The sequence below is a fragment of the Herpailurus yagouaroundi genome, unplaced genomic scaffold (assembly GCF_014898765.1).
Source record: "Herpailurus yagouaroundi ecotype Mexico unplaced genomic scaffold, PumYag 99371, whole genome shotgun sequence".
NCBI lineage: Eukaryota > Metazoa > Chordata > Mammalia > Carnivora > Felidae > Herpailurus > Herpailurus yagouaroundi.
The window spans coordinates 3,088-29,115 of NW_024421489.1; the positions used below are offsets into that span (position 1 = coordinate 3,088).

Here is a 26,028-nt window from a genome sequence, read left to right on the forward strand (position 1 = left end):
CAGATATAGACTTAGAGTAATGAAAAGGGCCTTGTCTAAACATAGGAACTTGTGGGTCCTTAGCACATAGGGAGTAGTTGAAGCTACTGGGACAGATCAGATCGGTACACACTAACAGTCAAAATAGAGTCAGAGCAGAACCTTAAGCTGTGCATACCTTTGGGTATGAGCATCTCATTTTGAAAACATATTAAAAGGAAACAGAAAAAGATGCTGACCACAATGTAATGCATAATAATAAAATCTTGAGTACAATCCAAATGTTGAATCACAGGGCAATGGTTAAATAGATTCATGTTTATTTGATGAATTTTAGGAAGCCATAAAAATAGGTAAGAGTTTCATTTAAAAATAGTAAAAAGCTTATAACACTGAGTCTAATTCAGGCTACATAATTTCTTCACTGTATATTCTATATATGATTATTGTATATGTGCATGTATCACACATGTATGATATATATACATCTATATACTAACACAGGGGAAAAGACTGGGAAAAAATAGACTAAAATGCTAGAATTGGAGGATGAGTGGTTTTTCTTCTTTTAAATGTTTTCTAAACTTAATTTTAGAATTCCACCTTGGGGTGGCTGGGTGGTACACTAGGTTAAGTGACCAACTCTTGATCTCAGCTCAGGTCATAATCTTGCAGTTCGTTGAGTTCGAGCCCTGTATCAGGCTCTGCGCTGATGGTGTGGAGCCTGCTTGGGATTCTGTCTCTGATTCTCTCTGACCCTCCCCCGCTTGTGTGTTCTCTCTCTCTCAAAATAAACAGTCTTTAAAAAAAAAAGAGTTTAGAATTCCACTTTGAGGAACAAGTTTACCTTTAATAGCGTGTATTCTGCTTTTATTTTTTCCTAATAGCTTACAAGTGGTTAGCCAAACGACTAATCATGTGACGTGATTCTTAAAAAGATGCATAATTAAGTGAATTTCAGAGATAAATACTATTTAAAATGTATGATCTTGTTGCCACCATGAGACTTTAAGTTAGGCCACCCTACTGTATCACTGAGAATTTAACAAAACTGCATATAGTCACAGGAGTCATTCAATAAGTTTTTATTGAGCACCTAACATATGCAGGTACCCTGTTTGGATGCTACTTTGGAATGTGTCTTCAAATCGAATAGTTTGTAATTTTCTTCTTTAAATGTCTTTTTCTCTATCTATGTTTAAATGACACTTTAGATAAAAATACATTTTCTAACCATCTAACTTGGACCTATTGATATTCTTAAAAGACAGGAAGAATAAAAATGTGAAGGCTATGGGCAAACAGGCAATATTATACATTCCTGTTGACAGTGTGAATGAGTACAACTTCTGTGCAATGACATTTGGCAATGTCTACCAAAATTAAAAATACACATCTTTTTTTGACTAAGTAATTCTCCTTTTAGGAATTTATCCTCTTGCTAGACTCACATGTGTGGAAAATAACATATGTATAAGGATGTTTGTTGTAGCCCTCTTTATAATAACAAGAGATTAGAAGCATCCCAAATGCCCATCAACAAAGGACTAGTAAATTAGGCTATAATTACACAGTGAAATGGACAGAAACAGCCAGAATTAGATAGCTATTTTATGTGCAGATATGGAAAAATCTCCAGGATTACAAATACACACAGTTAAACTAAGAAAGCTTTAAGGTTAATATATATAAAGAATATTGTGTAAAAAAGATAATAAAACTGGCTTTTTGTTTATAAATGCATAGACTAACCCTGGAATAACACAAGAAGGTAGTAAAAGTGATTGCTTCTGGAGAAAAGAAATAGATGGCTAGACAGCAATTTACATGGCATAACCATGTACATCCATTGGCCTTGTAAAAACAGTAAAAATAAGTCAACATTCTTTTCTTTAAAAACTAAAAATCATAACTAAAATCAAGCTCCAGAATGCACTGCCACCATTCAAAGCACTTCTTCTCCTTCTTTATTATTTAGCTTTTTTATTTAGCTTAGTTATAATTAGTAAAACAGGAGGGAGTGGTACCAAAAGAGACAGCTTATAAGTTTATAAGGAAATCATACCCTTCTACCACCATCCCTCATTGCCCACACTTACCACCCCTACCAAATGGGGTAGGGGTAGGAAATGTCAACACAGAGTTCCCACTTAATTACGCATTGTCTAATCTAATAAACACCCGATGCACTGCCCTCTACTCCTCTGGTCTCCCCATCATCTCTGTTGATAACCCTACTAAAGGTGTTGACTGAAATAGATCGAGAGAAAAAGTCGAGTTTTACAGTGATTCAAACATTTTACAGAACATGTTTTATTATGTAAAGAGATATAAAGTGTAAATGAGCAAAAATATTTTAATGTGACCTGTTTCATTGGAACACAGTATCTGGAACCTATTTAGAATAAGGTTGTAGCATGCCATTCTAGCCTGCGTACTTCTGAAAGAGAGATTCTAGAGTAGCTTTCCAGCAAGTTCCACAAGAAAATAGCACTAATTCATCTCATTCGCGTCCCCTAGATTCAGAAGGTATATGGGCAACAATCAAAGATGTAGTAACATGATGCAAACCTATGGATTCCCTTTTTATTCTCATTCTCAGGCACAATTCTTAAGTACATATTTGCACATGTTTTAAGGGTGTGCCAGAAAGGTAGAGAAAAACGTTGTTCAGGCTCTGGTGCAATGTCTTAACTTTTATTGTAACCTTAAATTATAATAAAACTGACCTTAAAATGTAAAGCACAAATGGAATTTTGATGTGCTAGACTAAGAGGGACCTTGCTATAGGGCAGATTGATTCACTCAATAAACATTTATTGAGCCCCTGCTATGAGCAAAGCACAATGCAGGACAAATTTTCCATTCTTGTTTTTGGGAACCAGCATCCAGTGAGGGAGACTGGCATGTAAACAACCTGTTATGATTTGACGTTGAGTGAAAGCTCATAAATAGAGGCATGAGTGTCACACTAACAGGAGAAAGGAAAGAGAAACTCTGACTGGGTCTCCACAGTGGGGAAGCTACAGACAAGTGGCTCTTCCCCCGTTGCCATTCTATGAATTACCAAAACTTGATGGCTTAAAACAAATTTATTTTCTTAAATTCTAGAGGCCAGAAGTCCAAAATGGATTTCACCAGGCTGGAGGTGTGGCAAGACCATAGTCCTTCAAGAAGCTCTAGAGGGGAATCCATTTCCTTGCCTTGCAGCTCCTAGTAGGCACCTGTTTTCCTTACCTTGTGACCTCTTCCTCCACCTTCAAAGCCAGTGGCATAGCATTTTCCCTCTCTGACTCAGCTTCTCTTTGCTTCTGTCACATAGCCTTCTCTTCTATTGTCAAATTTCCTTTTATAGAATGTTTATGATTACATCTAGGACCTACCTGGATAATCCAGGATAATCTCCACATTTCAAGATCTAGATACATCTGCAAAGACCCTTTTCCATATAAAGTAGCATTCACAGATTCCATGGAGTAGGACCTGGCAATCTTTCGGAGCCATTATTCAGCCTACCACAGGGGTTCAGAGGGAAGGCCCCTAATCCAGCCCCTTTTTCCTGAAGTCTGTGGTGAACCAGTGAAAAGTTTCAAGCATGGGAATTGCATGGTAAGATATGTATTTTAGTAAAAATTAATTTAGGACTTCTGAGGATATAGGTGAAAGAAGAGACTGGAGTCCGTGAAAACCTTGTAATAATTCAGGACAGTTTCAATATGACCGTAGTCGTTGGGGTAGATGTACTGAAGAGGAATTAAGACAATGGCACTAACAGTTGTTTGCAGGCTATTGGATAGAGTAAATGATTTCTGGTTTTGGCAATCAGGTACCATACACCAAGATCTGTAATACAAAAGGAGAAGCAGATTTGGAAGGTAGTTGGAGGACCTTAGGCAGGGAGGGAACTTTTTACCTCAGAAGTTTGGTCTGGAAATTAAACAATTTACTTGCAAACTAAGTTTGAAATTGCAATCCATTCCTGGAGACCGCCTCTAAGAACAAAACCGGAAATCAAGTAACACAACTTTGATTACTAAATTTTATTCTCACTTCCTTAGCACAGAATCTAGGGATATTAGGAAAAGTAATTATGGAATTACATTTAGAATTTGTTTTCATCTTCATTGGAACCATAAACTATCAATGCTCTAAAGAGTCTCAGCAATCTTTCTAATTCCACGGTTCCCAGCCTTTTTTTCCTACTACCACACACCCAATTGATGGGGACTGCACACCACCTGTGGTTAAGTCCAAGCACACCCACTCTAATTTACCTTTTCTGTCCCCCATTACAAGAGTATATTCGAATAAATTAACAGTTATTTATCACCATCAAACCAGTTTTTTAGTTCACTAATTTTATAGCCTGTAACTAGCTACTGCGAGACAACTCCCACAACTGATAGCACCACATGAGAACCAGGCTTAGGGTCCTTATTCCAGGACAAATGCTGTCAGACCAGTAACATGTCTGTCCCTGAGCTCATTAGTAGAATAGTTCTGACTGGAGCCCAGTCTCATCATGTTCAGTCCATTGTTGCCTCTAGTATCCAATCCTTCTCCATTTCCTCTCTACAGACTATCTTCCACCTCAGGGGTGCCTGGGTGTGGCTTATTGGGTTAAGCGTCCAACTTCGGGCTCAGTCATGATCTCCTGGTTCATGGGCCCACATCGGCCTCTGTGCTGACAGCTCAGAGCCTGGAGCCTGCTTCCGATTCTCTGTCTCCCTCTCTCTGCCCCTCCCCGGCTTGCGTGTGCTCCCTCTCTCTCAAAAATATAAACATTTAAAAAAATTTTTTTTTTTCAACGTTTATTTTTATTTTTGGGACAGAGAGAGACAGAGCATGAACGGGGGAGGGGCAGAGAGAGAGGGAGACACAGAATCGGAAACAGGCTCCAGGCTCTGAGCCATCAGCCCAGAGCCCAACGCGGGGCTCGAACTCCCGGACCACGAGATCGTGACCTGGCTGAAGTCGGACGCTTAACCGACTGCGCCACCCAGGCGCCCCTAAAAAAATTTTTTTAAGACTATGTTCTACCTCATTTTATCAGCCAGAAGGACTAAGGTTCAAAGAGGCAACAAAGCCTTTACTTTTTTGTCCTTTTTTTTTTTTTTTTTTAAGTAAAATTGTATTTTTTCAAGTTCCATCCATCTTGAATCCCATTGAGTCTCTGCCATTACGGTCTCCCCAGGGCTCCTACACCTCCCTGCTCTCCCTCCCTCCTTTGTGTTCCTGTGCACAGTCTGCACCACATACTTTATGATGGTATTATTTCCTACATTGTCTTGTCCTCGAATTTCCTCATAGGTGCACATCTTGTCTCGCCTCTAGATTTATGAGGTCCTTGTAGAGTTTTGCATCTTAATACTCAAAAACTAAAGAGGTGATGTATGGTATGGAAGCTAAATTGCTGAAGCGTTCAGAACAGAGATGTGTGCTGTTTTATTTGACAAGACTAGAATCTCTTCATTCTGCACTGCAGAGATCTGTTATATATTCTGCAGTTGTTCTGCATGTAAAGATGGGGAAAGAGCATTTTGTCTCAGCTTTAGAAATAACATATTGGCTCCTGCAAACTAAAGGAAAACTAATAACCTATGGACTCTCATGCTTCTAAAACCTAAAGAGGGATGAATATGATGCTTCTTGTTCCTTTACCCTAGAAATCTGTTTTATCCTTGTTTCCTGGATATTAAATCATTTTGGTGGTTTTTACTTGTTTCCTTGAATGCTGTGTCCTGGTGTTTTAGCTTTCTGCTATCTTGATCTTTTTTAGTACTTCAGATATCTCTGCTCAGAATCTGTGTAATAGAGGCTAGATCTGGACAGCACCTTTCAAATTGTGTATCCAGCACAGCTACTTGAAACCCCAAAGAGACTTACTATTCAATAGTATTTGTGAGCTGTTTCTTTGCATTTTAGTAAAGCCTGGATAGTGCCCCCAAAAGGCTATAAATAAAATTAGATTGTCTTAGTGGTTTTCTTTCCACCTGAATTAATTTATTTCTATCTTAAAGGCCTTGCTATTCAGGATTCTGGTTAGATTTTTTTTAAGTTGGTATAAGAGATGAATAAGGCAAAAATTCACACAGAAACATTGGCATAAAGAATTTTGAATGTGATATTCCATTCTGCTGCTGAATCAATACTTAATCTGTAGTAAATAACATCGGCAGAAAGCCAATCTATAAAGTAAACCATAAAATGCTATAGAATATTTCAGTGTCTAATGTGCTTCTCGGGCAAACAGCATTAAATTGAGGTATGGCCTTTCTTAATATTATACAGTTTAGCTCATTTATAATAATTATTAAATAAAATAGTTTATTTTGTATGCATCCACTCTTGGTCAAACATGGTGCAAGGCTCAATTGAGTCGGAAAATGGGTAAGCATAAGTTTTAACACTGGATACTAAATTTTATGACAAAAGCGGAAAAAGAAGGGTGTTAGGAGCAACTGACCCAGCATAGGGGCATTGGAGAAGATGCCAACAGGAAGTGGTAACTGAATTCTGAAGCACTGAGGACAAATAAAATCAGACTGTGGGAAAAAAAAATGATGCTTCAAAAGAAGGGAACAGCATGTACAGTCTTAAAGGCAAGGGAATATGGAACCTCAGGAAAATGACCAATATTTTAGTAGGAGTGAAGGCAGAAGTTTTACTTTTTTAAACATAGTTTATTTCAAATTGGTTTCCATACAACACCCAATGCTCATCCCAACAAGTGCTCTCCTCATTGCCCATCACCCACTTTCCCCTCGCCCTCACCCCCCATCAACCCTCAGTTTGTTCTCAGTATTTAAAAGTCTCTTATGGTTTGCCTCCCTCCCTCTCTGTAACTTTTTTTCCCCCTTCGCCTCCCCCATGGTCTTCTGTTAAGTTTCTCAAGATCCACATATGAGTGAAAACATATGGTATCTGTCTTTCTCTGACTGACTTATTTCACTTAGCATAATACCCTCAGTTCCATCCACGTTGCTGCAAATTGCCAGATTTAATTCTTTCTCATTGCCAAGTAGTATTCCATTGAATATATAAACCACATCTTCTTTATCCATTCATCAGTTGATGGACATTTGGGCTCTTTCCATAATTAGGCTATTGTTCAAAGCGCTGCTATAAACATTGGGGTACATGTGCCCTTATAAGGCAGAAGTTTTAGAGAAACTATTAGAAAGCGAAATTTTAAGCATTTTGACCAAAATCAAGTCATGAGGGAGTTTATCCCATAAGCATTTTGTCAGAAGAAAGGAGCATTACTCCCTGAATTCCAAGGAAGGAGAGAACTAGGTAACCTGCAAACTATTATAAAGCCATGAAAAGCACATGAAATTATATAATCAGTGATAAAATATCAATCACAAACTTATCCGTACAGCAATAGGACAAAATCACCAATTTTTTAAGACAGGAAAAACATACAAGATAAACTATAATACCTACCACTACCAAATTCAAACATTTCGATCACACTATCTCTGCCTTTAAGTGGTAGTAAGATTTCAGAACTCTCTCCAGAAGACCACCATTGAAGACTTTTAAGCAGAAAATCAGATTTATGTTTTTAGAATAAATAAGATCAGACTTATTTATATTACAATGATATTGAGAGGGCTGAATTCAAGGTAGGCCAGACTAAAGGCTAGGAACTGTTCTGATAACGTAGGGGAATAATGACAAGAGCCTGAACTTTGTTGGCAGAATTGGCCATAGAGAAATGAGCAGATAGAATCAACAGAATTTGTTCTCCAGTTGGAGGGAGGGATAAGGGAGAAGAAAACTTCTAGAATTGTTCCACCTAAGTTTTGACATAGGCCACTAGATGAATGAGGGGAAACACAGGTTAAGAAACATAGCAAAAGATCAATTTGGTGGGTAAGAACAATGATTTCATCTAGGGACATCTTGAGCTTTCAGAGCCTCTGAGACAAGTAGATAGAAATGTCCAGAAGGTTATTATATACCTGAGTTTGAAGCTTGAGATCGAGATTCAGGAGTCATGGATTTGCGCTAGATCACATCTGGCTTGCCTACACAAGAATAGCGTTCCAGCTTCTGACTAGATGGCCAGACACCAGCAGAAGCCAATTCTGACATTTTCCATCTACTTTGCTAGTACCATTCACCCTGCCACAGCATTCTCCTGCAGACCTGCTTCACCCAACCCAACTGCCCCAGGAGGCATCCCTCTAAAGCAGCCTCTGCCCTGCCACACTCAACAGGCAGTCTTGGTTGGGGCCAGCATCCTCCCAAACCCACTATTGCCCCCACCATACCAGGCAGACAGCCCCAGCCAGGGCCAGCACCCCTTCAAAGTGACTCCTGCCCTGGGGTGGTAGGGAGCCGGCCCTTTCCACCAGCATGCCTGCAGCAGTTATGGCCAGGTCTCTCAGCCCAATATGCAGGGAGCTAACCCCACCCACCAGCAAACCCACAGCAGCTACAGTTGGGTCTCTCAGCCAGTTACACCAGGGATAAGCCCTGCCCACCAGTGCACTGGCAGAGGTTGTAGCCCAGTCACAACAGAAGAGCACATACAGCCCACACAGAAGATACCCTGGAGTGCTTTGGTTCTGGTGGGTAGACCCATGGGGACTCATAGGATGCCTTCTACATAAAGCCACTACTTTCAAAACCAGGAGACATAGCTAACATACCTAATATGTAGAAAAAACTTAGGAAGTCAGACAAAATGAAGCAGAGGAGTACGTTAAAAAAGAATGACAAAATCTCAGAAAAGAACTAATCTACGTGATAAAGAGATCAAAGTTATGGTTATAAAGGTACTCACGACATGAGAGAAGAGTGGATGAACTTCAACAAAGAAAGACAAAATATATAAAAGAACCAATCAGAGCTGAGGATTACAATAACTAAAATGAAAAGTACATAAGACGGAATCAAAGCAGATTAGATGCAAAAGAACGAATCAACCATCTGGAAGACAGGCTAGAAAAAGCACCTAAGCTGTTCAGCAAGTTTTTTTTTTAAATTAATTTATTTATTTTGAGATAGAGTGAGCAGGGGAGGGGCAGAGAGAGAGAGGGAGAGAATCCCAAGGAAGCTCTGCTCTGTCAGCACAGAGCCTGACGCGGGGGTCGATCCCACAACCCTGGGATCATTATCTGAGCTGAAACCAAGAGGTGGACACTTAACTGACTGAGCCACCCAGGCACTCTGCAAGTTTTTTTTTTTTTTTTTTTGATAAGGAGGGAGGGGTCTCAGATGGCAGCATAGGGAGACCCTGAACTCACCTCCTCTGTTGGACACTGAATTCTTGCCTACCTATAGAGTAACTCACCTGAAGAAAAACTGAGGGGTGACTAAACAGCTTCTGCACAACAAAGGAGAGATAGAGACATAGTAATGATAGGAACTCCAGCCCCAGTGCTGTGAACTTCAGCAGAGAGGGATATCGCTGAGGGGCCCACCTGCAGATTCACCCAACTGGAGCACAGCAGAAAAACAGTCTGGAAGGCAACTAGACATAAGGGAAGGAAACTCATCTCCTAACCCTAGAACATCAGCCAAACAATAGGGGAGCTACTGAAATCCTTTCTGATGTCAGAGGTGCTGCCTAACACCATTGCTGACATTTCCTTTCCACCTTGATAATACAGATGGGAGCAGGATCGTGGTGCTCTAGGAAGCCTGCCACCACAGCAAGTCCTAGTCTACACCACCTTCAACCATCCCCCCAGAGGCAGCTCCCATATTCACACCCATTCCAGCTCCACCCACCCCACCCAGAGTACTCTGGCCTGCACCCACCCCTGCTGGAGCCATCCCACTGGGACAGCCCTGTCCCAGAGCACCCAGGGCCCCACCAGCCCAATGGGGCAACCCAATGTGAAAAGCCTTGGGACACCCCTGGAGCATGCCCCACCAGCTGCCACCATCCTGCCTGGGCACCCAAGTGTGGACCACCAAGGACATCCCAAACCAAGCCTGCTCAAGCTGTCCTGCTGTTACAGGAGGGTGGGAGAGACACTGGTCCTTGTCTCACAGAATCAAAGAATGAATCTCACAGACAACAGAGAGTAAGCAAAGTGATAGAGTTTATCAAGAGAAAGTATAAAGCTCTCAAAACTAAGAGGGGTCCCAAGTGGGTTGCCGACAAGGATTTTTGTCCCTGACTTTTTATTAGGAACTTATCAAAGTTTGTGAGACTCCACTCATGGCATCTAGCCCAGGTGGGTTTGGAACACTTTTATCCTTTTTTTCCCCCCAAACCCTGCCCCTTTTTCAGCTTCCCACTTACAGCCGCAGCCTGCCTCCCCCAGGGTCCCTTTATCTCTCCCTGCCCAATGCTAACCCTTTCCCTAAGTGCCAGGCACACACAGGTGACACGGGAATGTTCCTACACAAAGCTACACCTTCAAGGCTAGGAGAGGTAGCTGTTTTGCCTAATTCATAGACATAAACACAAAAGTCAAAACGAGACAGAGGAACATGCTCCCATTGAAAGAACAGAAACTTCAGAGAATAAGCTAAATGAAATGGAGATAAGAAAATTACTTGATGAAGAGATCAAAGTAATGTTCATAAAGATGCTCACCAGACTTAAGAGTCGATGAACTCAGCACTTCAGTGAAAAGATAGAAAAGAGAAAAAAAAAATAACCAGGGTTGAAGAATACAATAACTGAAATGAAAAATCTGCTAGAGAAAATTGACAGCAGACAGGAGGATGCAAAAGAACGCATCAGCAATCTGGAAGACAGGGTCATGGAAAGCACTCAAGCTGAATAGCAAAAAGTAAGAATTTTAAAAGTGAGGTTGGGTTAAGGGACCTCAAGGACAACATCAAGCATTGTAACATTTGCATTATAGGAATCCCAGAAGGATAAGAGAGACAGAAAGGGACAGAAAACTCATTTAAGAAATAATAGCTGAAAATTTCCTTAACCTGGGGAAGGAAACAGCTGTTTCCAGGAAACACAGAGAACCCCAAACAAGATGAACCCAAGCAGGTTGGTCCCAAGCTCCCTAATAACTAAAATGTCAGAAATTAAAATTAGAATCTTGAGAACCTGGACCACTTTCTTATCCCATACACAAAAATAAACTCAAAGTGGATGAAAGACCTAAATGTAAGACAGGAAGCCATCAAAATCCTCGAGGAGAAAGCAGGCAAAAACCTCTTTGATCTTGCCCGCAGCAACTTCTTACTCAACATGTCTCCGGAGGCAAGGGAAACAAAAGGAAAAATGAACTATTGGGACCTCATCAAAATAAAAAGCTTCTGCACAGTGAAGGAAACAAACAAGCAAAACTAAAAGGCAACCGACAGAATGGGAGAGATATTTGCAAATGACATATCAGATAAAGGGTTAGTATCCAAAATCGATAAAGAACTTCTCAAACTCAACACCCAAAAAACAAATAATCCAGTGAAGAAATGGGCAAATGACATGAATAGACACTTCTTCAAAGAAGACATCCAGATGGCCACCCGACACATGAAAAAATGCTCAACATCACTCATCGTCAGGGAAATACAAATCAAAACCATAATGAGATACCACCTCACACCTGTCAGAATGGCTAACATTAACAACTCAGACAACAACAGATGTTGGTGAGGATGAGGAGAAAGAGGATCTCTTTTGCATTGTTGGTGGCAATGCAAGCTGGTGCAGCCACTCTGGAAAACAGTATGGAGGTTCCTCAAAAAACTAAAAGTAGAACTACCCTACGACCCAGCAATTGCACTACTAGGCATTTATCCATGGGATACAGGTGTGCTGTTTCAAAGGGGCACATGCACCCCCATGTTTATAGCAGCACTATCAACAATAGCCAAAGGATGGAAAGAGCCCAAATGTTCATCAATGGATGAATGGATAAAGAAGATGTGGTATATATAAACAATGGAGTATTACTCGGCAATCAAAAAGAATGAAATCTTGCCATTTGCAACTACATGAATGGAACTAGAGGGTGTTATGCTAAGTGAAATTAGAGAAAGACAAAAATCATAGGACTTCACTCATATGAGGACTTTAAGAGACAAAACAGATGAACATAAGGGAAGTGAAACAAAAATAATACAAAAACAGGGAGGGGGACAAAACAGAAGAGACTCAGAAATATGGAGAACAAACTGAGGGTTACTGGAGAGGTTGTGGGAGGGGGATAGGCTAAATGGGTAAGGGACACAAAGGAATCTACTCCTGAAATCATTGTTGCACTATATGCTAACTAATTTGGATGTAAATTTTTAAAAATAAAAAATTAAAAAAAATTAGAATCTTGAGATGGAAATAAAAAAGCAACTACTTATATACAAGGAAAACCCTGTAAAACTATCAGCTGATTTTTCAGCAGAAACTTTGCAGGCCAGAAGGGAGTGGCAGGCTATATTCAAAGCGCTGAAAGGAAAAATACCTACAACCAAGAATACTCTATCCAACAAGGTTATCATTGAGAACTGAGGGAGAGACAGTTTCCCAGACAAAAATTAAAAGAGTTCATCAATATTAAATTGACCTTCTAAGAAATGTGAAAGGACTTTAAGCAGCAAAGACCATAACTGATATAAAAAAATTGTTAAAAGAAAAACCTTTACTAGTAAAAGCAAATATATAGTAAAGTTGGTAAATCAGTCACATAAAGCTGTTATGAAGGTTAAAAGACAAAAGTAGTAAAATCAATTATACCTTTAAAAAATTAAAGGATTCAAAAAATGAAAGATGTAAAATATGATGTCACATACGTAAAACATAGCGGAGGGGAGGAGTAAAAATGTAGTGCTTTGAAAATGTGTTCAAACTCAAAACCATCAACTTAATACAGACTGCTATATACTTAGAATGTTTTATATATGAACCTCATGGTGACCACAAACCAAAAACCTGCAACAGATACACAAAAAGGAGAAAAAATTCTGAGCATAAGACTAAAGAAAGTGATTAATCACAAGAGTAGAAGAGAAAAAGAGAAAGAAAGAGAATATGAAAATAACCAGAAAGCAATTAACAAAATGATAATCATATGTCTATCAATAATTACTTTAAGTGTAAATGGTGCAAATGCTCTAAATGATCCGATCAAAGGACATAAGGTAACTGAATGGATAAAAAAACAAAAAAAGACCTATCTATATGCCATCTATAAGAGATTCACTTCAGACCTCAAGATACATGTAAACTGGAAGTTAAGGGATGGAAAAAGACCATGCAAATGGAAGCAAAAAAAAAAAAAAATCTCCGTAGCAATGCTTAAATCAGGCAAAACAGACCTTGATACAAAGACTGTAACAAGAGACAAAGAAGAGCGTTACATAATGATAATCCAATAAGATAATATGACACTTATAATATAAATATCTATGCAGCCAACATGGAAGCAAGCTGATTTTATGTAAAGTAACAGACATAAAGGGAAAATTTGACAGTAATAGCATAATAGGAGAGTTTAACACCCCAGAAAATAAGGAAATAATTACTTTGAATGACACATTAGACCAGGTGGACTTAACAGATACATGCAGAACATTCCATCCAAAAAGAGCAGAATGCACATTCTTTTCAAATGCACCTAGAACATTATTCAAGACAGTAACCACCATGGAAAAAGAGTATGGAGATTCCCCCAAAAATTAAAAGTAGAAATACCATATGATCCAGCAATTCCACTTCTAGATATTTATCCAAAGAAAATGGAAATACTAATTCAAAAAGATATATACACCCCTATGTTTATTGCACCATTATTTACAATAGCCAAGATATGGAAAAGACCCAAGTGTTCATCCATACATGAATGGATAAAGAAGATGTTGTATATATACACATTGAACCAGCACTCATCCAGTAAAAAAATGAAATCTTGCCATTTGCAATAACATGGATGAACCTCGATGGTATTAGCTAAATGAAATAATTCAGACAGGGAAAGACAAATAACATGATTTCACTTACATGGGGAATCTAAAAAGCAAAACAAACAGAAGAGACTCATAAATACAGAGAACTGGCCCTTGCTAGAAAGGAGTGGGTGGAGGATGGGCAAACTAGGTGAAGGTGATTAAGAGATACAAACTTCCAGTTATGAAACAAATAAGTTTCATAGAATGGAACATACAGTATAGGGAATAGAGTCAGTAATATTGTAATAACACTATGATGACCATGGTAACTACACTTATTGTGGCGAGCTTTTCATAATGTATATAATTGTCCATTGACTATGTTGTATACCTGAAACTAATATAATAGCATATGTATAACTATACTTCAATTTAAACAATTAATTTTAAATATATAAATAAAAATGTAAGAACAATAAGTATATATGTGTTTATAAATATACTTTGGAAATATTACTCTAGTGTTGCTATTAAAAAGTCAAATGTGAATCTAATCCCTTTTTCTTATAGATGACTTGTTTCTTTCTCTCTGGAATTGTTTTCTTTTCTTAAATTTCAACCTAGTGTGTCAAAGTGTTGACACATTTCCTCTTTATCTCTCTTGTTTTGTATACAATAATTCCATTCAACCTTTCCTTGATTGTAAGAAATTTTCAATTAGCAGTTCTTCAAGTATTTAGCTTTTATTTCTTTCTCTACTTGGGCCTCTATTAATCAGATGTTGACAGTTATTCTATTTTTCATACTCCTTTAATTTTTCTTTCATTTTTTTGATGCCTTCTGGGAATGTTTCAAAACATATTCCATCTCATTAATTCACTCATCAACTGTATTCTTTCAACCCATGAATTAAGTTCTCTATTTCTATTCAATCTGATTGGTACTTTTAACTTCTTGTCCCTGATTAATGTATCCAATGCCCTTCTATATGCCCTTGAGAATATTTATTAGGATTATTGTAAATCCTTCTTCTCTGGATCATTAGTTTTGCTCCTTCTGGAATTAGTTGCTCAGTCTGTGATCTCTCCTTTCCAGTGCTTTACATCAGTGTTCTTCAAATGTCCCTTTATTTGTCCTGTACCTTTCAGAGTATCAGCTATAGTGTTCATATTATATTCTGAGTTCCATCCATATCCCACTTGCTTCTAAGGCATGTCCAGAATTAGACTCAAAGAAGGAAAACCACAATTGCTATAAATTCCCCATCTTAACTCACCTGTAACACAAACTAGATTTAATCACCTCAAGATTTATCCTGATTTGACTTGGTTACCTTTTCATATTGAGTAGAATTAGACTATCTCACAGAATCACCAGACATTTCCCATTTGTTTATGGAAAAAGACAGTTTTCTAGGGCTTTTGGGAGGGCTAATCATGGCCAGTGGCAAATAACTGTAGAAAAGGTAATTCTTTCTAAATGTAAAAATGTCTTGGGACTTTACTACTTTGTGATTGTTACAGTGAATGTTATTTTCCTTCCTCCCCATCATAGACCTACGGGATATATATTTGTTAATTCAAAAATTATTAAATTTAAGTTTCGAGGATTTTTTAAAATTTTTTTCGGGTTTTTTACATTTATTTTTGAGAGAGAGGCAGAGCATGAGTGGGGGAGGGGCAGAGATAGGGAAACACAGAATCTGAAGCAGTCTCCAGGCTCTGAGCTGTCAGCACAGAGCCTGATGCAGAGCCCAAACCCACAAACAAGATCGTGACTTGAGCCAAAGTCAGGTGCTTAACCGACTGAGCCACCCAGGCGCCCCTGTTGAGGATTTCTTAACTAAATTCTTACCCCCAAGATAGCTGGAGAAGCCTCTTGCATTTTACAAAACCAGTTTGTATATTGCTTACCTAAAAATGTAATAGAAATTGTTTTGGCATGTTTTGTGGAATTATTTCTGTCTTGCCTTCATGTTCTTGATTAATCAGTGTGTGTATCTTACCAGACACCTGTGCAGATGGCTAGCCTTTTCTTTTGATCTGACATTCACTTATCAACAAATATTTGTTGAACATTTGCCATACTACTGTTCTAGTTGCAGGTGCCCAGCAAGCTGAAGACACACAGTTCCTGCTTTCACAGAGCCCTAGAGTTTAATAAAGAATTCAGACTGAATGTAGTTTCTATTAGAGCAGGGGTTTTTTTTCTGTATTGTTTTTTATTGAATACCAGGCACCTAGAACAGTATAAATATTGGTTGAATGCTAAACAGGTAAATACTGCAGACTAATTACAAGTATGTCGAGTGTTACAGAGGGAAAGTGCAGGGTGCCGTGGGGTATAACAACAGGAGCCTTACCTGCTCTGGAGGATCATAAAGAATTAAGTCTCTCACTGACAAAGTCATCCCTTTAGAGTAGTTTATGCAGGCTCAGTTAAAAAATCAGTACTTATTTCCTATTCAGGCCATTGAAGCTTGAACCACCCTGGATTTTTCAAAACTGATTCCTATAAATGAGAAATTAGATGAATTGCTTAATAGTACCATATGTTGATAGAAATGAAAGAAAAAAAAATCAGTTTAACGATGCTCATTTGTGTCTCTTGCTTCTTGTCTCTCCACTCCCTCACCCCATTTTCTTTTCTGTCTTACAGATGAAGGAGCTTCTATGCACCCTTGCGATGATACCTACTGTGGACCTTTCCCAGAATCTGAGCCGGAAGTGAAAGCTGTAGCCACCTTCCTCCGAAAACACAGGAAGCACATTAGGGCTTACCTCTCCTTTCATGCATATGCTCAGATGTTGCTATATCCCTATTCTTACAAATATGCAACAATCCCCAATTTCAGCTGTGTGGTAAGGTTTTGACCATGTATATGTGTGTGTCAAGCTTTCTTCTTTTCTAACACTAACATGGTTCTAAGCAGTAATGACATATAGCAAACACATATTGTGTTTATGCTAATAAGCATTCTTTATGTATTGACTCATTTTTCATAATTATATGAGGTAGGTAACTATTATTATCCCCGTCTTACAGATGAGGAAACTGAAACCTATGGAAATTAAGCAATTAGACTAACAACATACACCTACTAAGAGCCATAGCCAGGATCCAGCCCCAAATCTAGCTCCAACATTGTCGCTTTTGACTGCCATGCTGTGCTGCTTCTCAAATGCAATCATTTCAAACCGATTTACATTCTTACCACAGGTTATACGGAAAGTGTCAGGATGGATTTGATTAGTATTACAGCTTCAGTCACATGTTCAGGGCTATAATTAATTTTATTGAGTAAATAATTGTTCATAAATTATGGTCTGACTCTCATTAATTAAAAGCAAGTTTTAATTTATAAGCGCTCTTTGCTTAATGGTACTAAGTCTCTGGGCATCTATTTGACAAGTTAGCACTCAGAATGAACAGCCCTTCAGGCATTAGAATACTTGTCAGTGATTAAGCAGAGTTTCTTTCTCTCCTCATCTCAGAAACCCAACAAGCTATCCACTGTAGGGCAAAATTCTTTGTAAAGTGAGTCTCGTTCAGAGCCAATAGCCTCTAAAGGTCTATAAAATTCAAAACTAGGTCAAACTAATATATAGTGTGAGGAGTGAGGAAGAAGGAAGAGGTAAAGGGGAGAGGGCTTTGGGGTTGCTGTTGATGTTCTATTCTTTGACCTGGATACTGGTTATATGAATGTGTGCAATTTGTGATCATTCATTGAGCTATAAACTTAAAATTGTTATATTATTCTATGTGGATGTTAAACTTGAATTAAAAGCTTTGATAAAAGACAAGCACCCCCTTTCTTCCTATACCTTGAACTCTAAATCCTTCACCAGTTGGTTGGAGTTGCAGGAATCCCAGATCTAGGTGTCCAGGACCTGGAAGGAATGGGGAACATGAGGAAGAAGGCCCGAGGGAAGGCTTGTATTCTGTCCAAAAGAGGAATTTTGTTCTTGGCATTCCAAGCAAGAATTCTGAGCAAATTCTCTTTCTTGAGAAATTTTGTAAAGATGGTAGTTCTATTTAAGAATGCTATTCTTCAGCTACTCCGTGTCAACAGACTTCTTGTTGTCGTCGTCGTTGTTGTTGTTGTTAACTTGACAGCTTAACCACCCTGTATCACACAAAGCTTCTCTAGGCAAATATTCACCCCTTTCTGAATTGGGCACAATGTCTATTTATGTTCTCACAACAGATAATGTGGAGTATGCAATATATTAAATCTATTACATGAGAATGTTCTCCATATTTTGAATTTAGCTTGCTATCAGAAGTTAAGCCTATTTTAATTTTGTCTTAGGTTGGATGTTGTGGTATAAAGAGTAGATCAGTGATTCACAACCAAGAATGAATTTGCCTCCCACGGGACATTGAACAAGGTTGAAGACATTTTGATTGTCACAACAAGGCTGGAGGATGTTATTGGCATCTAGAGGATAGAAGCCAAGGATACTGCTAAATGTATAGGACAGCCTCCACAGCACAGAGTTATTTAGTCCAGACTGTCAATAGTGCCACTGTTGAGAAATCCTGTTACCAGGTTACATATAAGCTAAGTCATTACAGCCAAGATTAAAATTCTCAGAAACTAGGTAGTCTCTGAATGTTAACCAGAAACCATTAAATTCTAATAAATTGTTCAAAAACATTTCCATCAATATGGTAGAGTCTGTGTTTCTGCTAACATTTTTAGGTCATTCATTAAGCTGCTTTAAATATGGAAATAATTGGGGACACCTGAGTGGCTCAGTTGGTTAAGCATCCGAATTTTGATTTCAGCTCAGGTCATAATCTCAGAGTCATAAATTCAAGCCCCGCTGAGCATGGAGCTTGCTTGAGATTCTCTCTCTCCCCCTCTCTCTGCCCTTCCCCCACTCACTCACACATTCTCAGAAAGAAAAGAAGAGGGAAAAAAAGGAATAAAAAATAAGCCTTATTTAGCTGAGGTTCAATAAGTGAGACCTGGAGGCGCCTGGGTGACTCCGTCAGTTAAGCCTCCAACTTCGGCTCAGGTCATGATCTCGCGGTTCATGAGCTCGAGCCCCATGTTGGGCTCTGTGCTAACAGCTCAGAGCCTGGAGCCTGCCTCAGACTCATGTGTGTGTGTCTCTCTCTGCCCCTCCCCTGCTCACGTTCTGTCTCTCTCTTTCTCTCAAAAATAAATGAAAACATTTAAAAAAAAATTTTTTTAATAAGTGAGGCCTGGGACAAGTGGAAAGAGGAAACAATAAAGAAAGGAGGAATTGCTTAAACTCTTTCAAATAGGTGTCTAGCTACACAACCCTGGAAAATAATTCTTGGAAAATGTTATGAAGTTTTCATTTTTTGTGGAATGATCCTATCTAAACCTCTCACCAACATGCACCTGCACCTGAGTGGCAGAAGTGCAGGGAGCTCAAAAGGCTAAAGCTATGCCTATGGTTTTTTTGCAAAGAGGCCAAGAGGTTGTGTTTTTTTTTTCTTAGTAGATTTCGGGGTGGGAATTTAGTCCTCTGGAATAATGAGGAACAAAACTCTCCCCACCAGCAGAATGCAATAATCTTCTAAATGTAGAAATATCTGCCCTTGCCATGGAATATTGCTAAAACCATTGGAGAAGATGTTAAAATCTTAGAACATTCTCCATAAAGGTTTTTGGTATTAGGGTGTTTACATTCCTTCTCTGTTGGCTCCTGAGAGGAGAAATTCATCATCAGTGAGATCAATAATAAATTGTCTGCCAGGTTCTGGAGCCTGGCCCCTTAATATCCACAACAAGTGGCATTTGCTGCAGAGGCTGCTTTATTCATCCCTGAGGTGAATGAGGACAGCAAGCTGCAGCCAAGGCCAACACACGGCACCATGTTGCCCAGAGTACTTCAACTGATGTATTAAATTATTCATAGGCAAATTGAAACGGGAGAGTTGTATACTGGTTTCAACATACTTCTTTTCCTCTTGCTGGTCATACAATACTTCTCTGACTCCTTATTGAAACTAATGCTGCTATACCATTTGAAAATGTTTTGAAGTGTAGTCCGTATCCTTTCAGTTCATGTTAGAATATTCACCTTTTAGTAGTTTTGTTGTGTTGATTATTCTTCCGATTTTTGGCATTGATTGGAACAGTTCCACCTCAGAATTTCTACATCTTAGCAGTACCTGAGCTCCGTCAGAGGCGTATGTAACCTTAGAAGTCATGGAGCATTCTGAAATTGTATTCCCATTCCCCTGGGGATAAATGAATAGCATAAGAGAAGTCACTCTTCCTGAACTAAAGGGTTTCTTAATTGATGCAAATGTGCTTTAAATACCTTGTACATAGCCACTGAAGTATGTACTTAAGGATCAATAAGATTATCTTGATACTCTTGCAGAGCTATGCTTATTCAACATTCATGCAAGAAATATTGATTAAGCATCTGTTATACACAGGCACATTGCTAAACACTGCATATGTAGCCTTGAGGAAGACTGACGTTCTTCCCTATCAAGTATTTTGTAATTTATAAAAATAAGTGCCTCTGAATAAAAGTGAAGACGACAGAACACTAAATCAGCATCAGAAGATATGGGTACTTAACCGCTCCTTGCCATGTAATCCCAGCCTTGCTGAGCCTTTCTTTTCTTGTCTGTCAAGTGGAAATATTACTGATCACTGGTCTGCTGTGAGCATCAGTCAAAGCAAATGATGTGTTCCAAAACACGCTGTAAACTGCAGCACGTGCCAAAGAATAATATTATTATTAAACATAGCTATTACCTAATGTGCCCAACCTTGCTCTCCAAATTGATGACTGATAATGCTCAGACAACATGCCAGTGTTTCCAAAGGTTTCAATGCAGTGATGGAAAGTGATAGAAGTTTTCCATTTTCCCTCACAGGAATCTGCAGCTTATAAAGCTGTGAATGCACTTCGGTCGGTATATGGGGTACAATATAGATATGGACCTGCCTCCAGCACATTGTGTAAGTTTCCTGTGTATTTTGTTTTAGAATCATCTCTTGAACCAAGATCCTGTATAATGACTTCCCTTTAAAAAAAACAGAAAGTGTGTTCTCCTTTAAAGAGAAATTTTTGACAACCAAATTAGCCAAGGAAGATGGAGGGAGTTTATATCTGATTAGTTTTACACTGCATGACAGAAATCATTGTACCAATTTAAATAAATTCTAAGCAGAGAATTTTCTAAGCATGTAGTAATGACTACAAAGCTGAATTGAGATCTTACGACAGTAGAAAGTGCCCAAGTGGGCTCCTTAAGCAATTGTAACTACTATAAGGGTGGAAATGGGCCTTGAGAAGGTAATGAAGTAATATCTCAGCCCTAAAAGAGCTTCCCTTTTATTCCTTTCCTCCACCATTCTTGTTAGGAAATTCTGTTTTTTACATAACACCTAAGGCTGAATTTCCCCTTAAAAGGTAATTAAAATATTTCTTACTTTATATGAAAGAAAGAACAACTGGGTATATGGAAAGAACTTGAAGAATCAGAAGACATGGATTCTAGTCCTAATTCTCCTGCTAACTGTGATACATTCTTGGCCAAGATACTAATCCTGGGCCTCAGTTTCCACCACTTTTAAGTGAGGGATTGGACAAGGTCATTTCTCATGGTCTTTTAAACTCTAAAATTCATTAATTATATGACTTGGAAAATTTAGCATGAAATCATATACATCTTAATGTCTACATATGCACACACACACACACACACACACACACACACACACACACACACAGGTTGTATGTGTATGTATAGAGAGTGGCACCCAATCTCGCTTTCAGTGAAGTACGAAATTTCTCCTTGATTTCTTTAACCTACCCATTATTATATTCCTAACCACTCACTTTCTTGAGCCTTCAGAAGAAAAGCTTGGTTTGTCAATTAACATTGCTTCTCATGTAAGTTTATCCTAATAATGAGAATGTCTTAAGTATTAGAATTTTTTGCAAAGTCTGTGATCATTGGTCTCATGCTGACCTCTTTAGAACTGTTTTTCAGTATGGCCATGCCGAAGGAGGAAAGATAGCATTTTTTTAAAAGTCATATTCCTAATTATCACCCCCATAATATACATTAGTTTTTAATATTAATTTTTAAAAATCTTACACTTCACCTTTTAAGCTTGGTATGAAGTTACAGTCATGATATTATATTTACCAAGAACAATCTGTTACCATAGAAATGAGGCTGTCACATCACCATGACGTAACTCTTGGCACATATTGACTCTGACTTTGGCTTCTATGACCACTGTTTGCAGTTCCAGTGTACTCTAATCCAGAGGGACAATGAAGCCACCGCCTACCTTTTGTCCTTAACCAAAGCAAGAGGAGCCTAAGAAACAGCAAAGTCATTTAACTGTCTTAACTTAATATTCTATCTCTAACTTGTCCTGACAGAAGCAGCATTAAAAGTGGTATTATTTGAGCAGATGAACATGCTCTGAAAAATTTTTTAATAGTAATAGTGTTAGGTCAGTCTGGATCATATTGATTTCAAGAAAAAAGTATATAAAGATTCTTCTCTTAAAAATTTATTAAACAATTATTGAGAGCCTGTTATGCTAAAAAACGACATACTAGGCACTTTGGGGTGTCAAGATGCAAAATAATAGGGGCATATGTCCCTTAGCACATTATTTCATTTAATTTCCACAACACCACCATGCAGCAGGTATTATAATCTCTTTTTCTAAAGAGGAGATTATGGTTCAGACAAGTCACAGTAGGTGGTGGGATACATACAGCCTGAGCCCTTAGTCTGCCTCTAATGCCTGCACTTTCACCTCTGTGCCGACAAGCTCACAAGCATGTGAGGTCACAAGAGCCAGAGAGAGGAGAGAGTTGCCAGTGGATTATCAGCTATGCTAAATGTTGTTGAGAGGTTGAAAGTGGCATCTGAGAGGGGGGGAAAAAAAACCACCACCAACAACAACAACAATAACAAGAAAGGAGATTAGGCCTGCTGTCATTGGTGACCTTCAAGAACTAAGGTTTCATGGACAAGTAGAGGCAAGAACCAGATTGAAAGTGGCTGAGGATACAGAGGCAACATATATAGAGTCTCTTTGCATTCTAAAGCAAAAGGACCAAGACAAGGAGGATGGTATATAGCATAAGAAGGAAGTGCTATAGGAAATCAGTGCTTGAATATTGTGGTCAATGCAGATGCAAGAGAGGGTGGTTTAATTAATGAAATGAGGTCCCAGAGAAGACCAGAGACCAGAGAAGACCATGATGAATAGAATCAAAAGATGACACCTGTAAAAAACAAGCATCCTCTCCTTCTCTGAGCTGGAAGGAAGAAAGCCAGAGGGCTGTGGCGTCAGTAGAGGAGGTGGTGGGCTGATTACCTTGTGTGGACCTGGGGACAATGGTAAAGTGAAGGGCAGGACCATAAGAGCGTGAGAAAAGTTCATTAAGTGAAGGTCTAGAAAAAGGAGCCTGGAGCAGCTGGCTCCAGGGAGCCAGGAACAGGCTGTCAGTGACTAGAGTGATTTTACAGCAAAGACTTTCTCCAGCTTCCTCTCAAGGAGTGAATGCAAAGAAACTGAGCCAGAGATTAGTTTGTAGAGGGGGAGAGGTGGGGGCTGAAGTGTGGGTGGAGATAAATGTTATTGGAATTGAGGCTGAGAAATCTTGAGATCATCACACTAGAAAAGCATTACTACTTACACTAGATCCTCAAAGATGATGGCCGGTAGGATTTTTAGTTCCATGAGCCCACTGCCAAGGAACCACTGTTAAATCATTCTTGTTGAAACAGTATTTAATTGTGAGGATTTAGGATAGCTTAGTAAGCAAGTATTATATATAAACTTTGAAAGTTATGCAGACTCTTTAGTGAGGCTCTTCTTTTTTTTTTTTTTTTTTTTTATTTTTAGATGTGAGCTCTGGTAGCTCAATGGATTGGGCCTACAAAAATGGAATACCCTACACATTTGCTTTTGAACTTCGTGACACTGGACATTTTGGATTTTTACTCCCAGAGATGCTCATCAAACCGACCTGTACAGAGACCATGCTGGCTGTGAAGAACATCACAATACACCTACTAAAGGAATGTCCCTGAGACAGCCCAAGGGTCAGGGCAACCACCAGAGAGAGAGCTAATTCTGTGCAAGAGCCACCTGGCAGTGGGGGAAATTTTTTTTTAAAGAGAAGAGCAATTTCTTAGAATGAACATATCTGTGCACTTTAAAAGGACCTACTCATGCAATTCACATTTCTGTGGCAATAAAAAATTGGTAAAAAAAAAAAAATTGAACATACCCTAGTTTGCTGTAAGAGAAGCATCCATGTTATATACGTTTAGAGTTCTATTTGATTAAGGGGGAGAGGGGATATTTTGAAACTCTATTGTCTCAAGAAATGTACACATTAAGGATTTCACTGCAATAAATCTCCTTTTCTCAGTTAAGATCTAGGCTACGAATGTTGTGTAATCTCTTGGTTTTCATTTGAAACAAACTTTTCAAATGAACTATATTTCTTAATAAATATACAACTTAACGAGACCTCAGGTGCTTCACATCTTCATCACTGGCATTAGTGCCTCATATACCTATAAAAATACAGCAAGATAAAGCATTCATGTTCAGACTCTGAGAATACCATTTACAAAAAAAAAAAAAAAGGAAGAAGTAAACATTAATTGAGGTGCCAGACACAGTGTTAAGAACTTTATACTGATAATCTCATTTATTACTCAAATATATGAGGTAGATACTACTATCATCCTCATTTTTCAGATAAGTAAATTGAGACTTAGAAAAGTGATATATGGGGCACCTGGATGGCTCAGTCAGTTTAGGATCTGACTTTGGCTCAGGTCATGATCTCAAGGTTTGTGGGTTTGAGCTCCAGGTCAGGCTCTGTACTGACAGCTCATATCCTGGGAGCCTTCTTCAGATTCTGTGACTCCCTCTCTCTCCCTGCCCCTCTCTCTCTTGCACTCTGTCTCTTTCTCTCAAAAATAAATAAACATTAACAAAAAAAAATTTTTTTTAAGTGATATTTCCATTTTCAAGAATATGACAGGACAGGTGTCTGGACTGCTGGAAATAACAAACTTCTGGACAAAATATAATTTTTTAAAATGTTTACTTATTTATTTTTAGAGATAGAGTGCAAGCAGGAGAGGAGCAGAGAGAGAGAGAGGGAGAGAGAGAATCCCATGCAGGCTCCGCAGTGTCAGCACAGAACCCAACACAGGGCTCAATCTCATGACCATGAGATCATGACCTGATCCAAAATCAAGAATCAGTCACTTAACCGACTGAGCCACCCAGGTGCCCCAAAATATAATTTTTTAATCATCTTTAAGACATCAAACAAGAAAGTAAGAAAACCTCCTGTTAGGCATTGAGTGAAGGCAGGAACCCAGAAAGGTAAGTGGTACACTGTTACCCTGAGAGCATCTGTCAAGATAGGTGAGTGCAGACTTTGATTTTCACAGCATTTTGGAGGGTGGGAACAGAGAACAAAGCCCAAGGCTACTCCAAGGTGGGAAGTCCAATAACAGATTCTCCTCCTACCAGAATTCTAAGATTCCAAAGGGCTATACCTTCAGTTTAAGGGTAAATTATAAATAAACCCCCATACTGTCTTCAAGGGACAATTGACTATTTCAAAATTTGGCAAGAGTAGAGAGGGGAGAAACTACAGCTGAATCATAGGTCAGTTCTCACCAATTTGTGGGCCAAATTCAGATTACTTAAATGGTCTGATGCACCTCTAGCCAAGAATTTAATTCAGACTAATCCAAGATTGGTTATCCCCTCCAAGAATTTGGTAGAAGGAAACGCAAGTCCTCTCAGGATGAAAAGACGAGCCTGAGAACTTCCAGAAAGAGTGGGGGAGAAAAAGATGATCACAAAGGAAAGAGGACTAGAGTAACATGAAACTTTTCAACAGCACCACTGAAGTTTGAAGACAATGGAGAAATGCCTTAGTTTTCAGGGGCCATTCTGTCCTAAAAATCTACACCCAGCAAAATGATCATGAAAAGTGAGGGTGAAATACAAACACTTTCAAAGAATTGAGGTCCTAAATTATTAGCCTTTCTCAGGAAAGATATAGAAAAAGATATAGGAGGAGATCGGAAGATGGCGGCGTAGGAGGACGCTGGGCTCACCGCGCGTCCTGCTGATCACTTAGATTCCACCTACACCTGCCTAAATAACCCAGAAAACCACCAGAGGATTAGCAGAACGGAGTCGCCGGAGCCAAG

The 26,028-nt window shown here is 38.9% G+C and overlaps 1 protein-coding gene across 1 annotated transcript; it reads left to right on the top strand.

Annotated features, from left to right (window-relative positions):
• Positions 1 to 16,439: 16,439 nt before the first annotated feature.
• On the top strand, positions 16,440 to 24,313 carry LOC121026436 (carboxypeptidase A6). Its single transcript, XM_040469290.1, has 3 exons — positions 16,440 to 16,658; positions 20,674 to 20,758; positions 23,681 to 24,313. Exons 1-3 carry the CDS (start codon positions 16,470 to 16,472, stop codon positions 23,866 to 23,868), a joined length of 462 nt encoding a protein of 153 aa, XP_040325224.1. The 5' UTR covers positions 16,440 to 16,469; the 3' UTR covers positions 23,869 to 24,313.
• Positions 24,314 to 26,028: the final 1,715 nt, after the last annotated feature.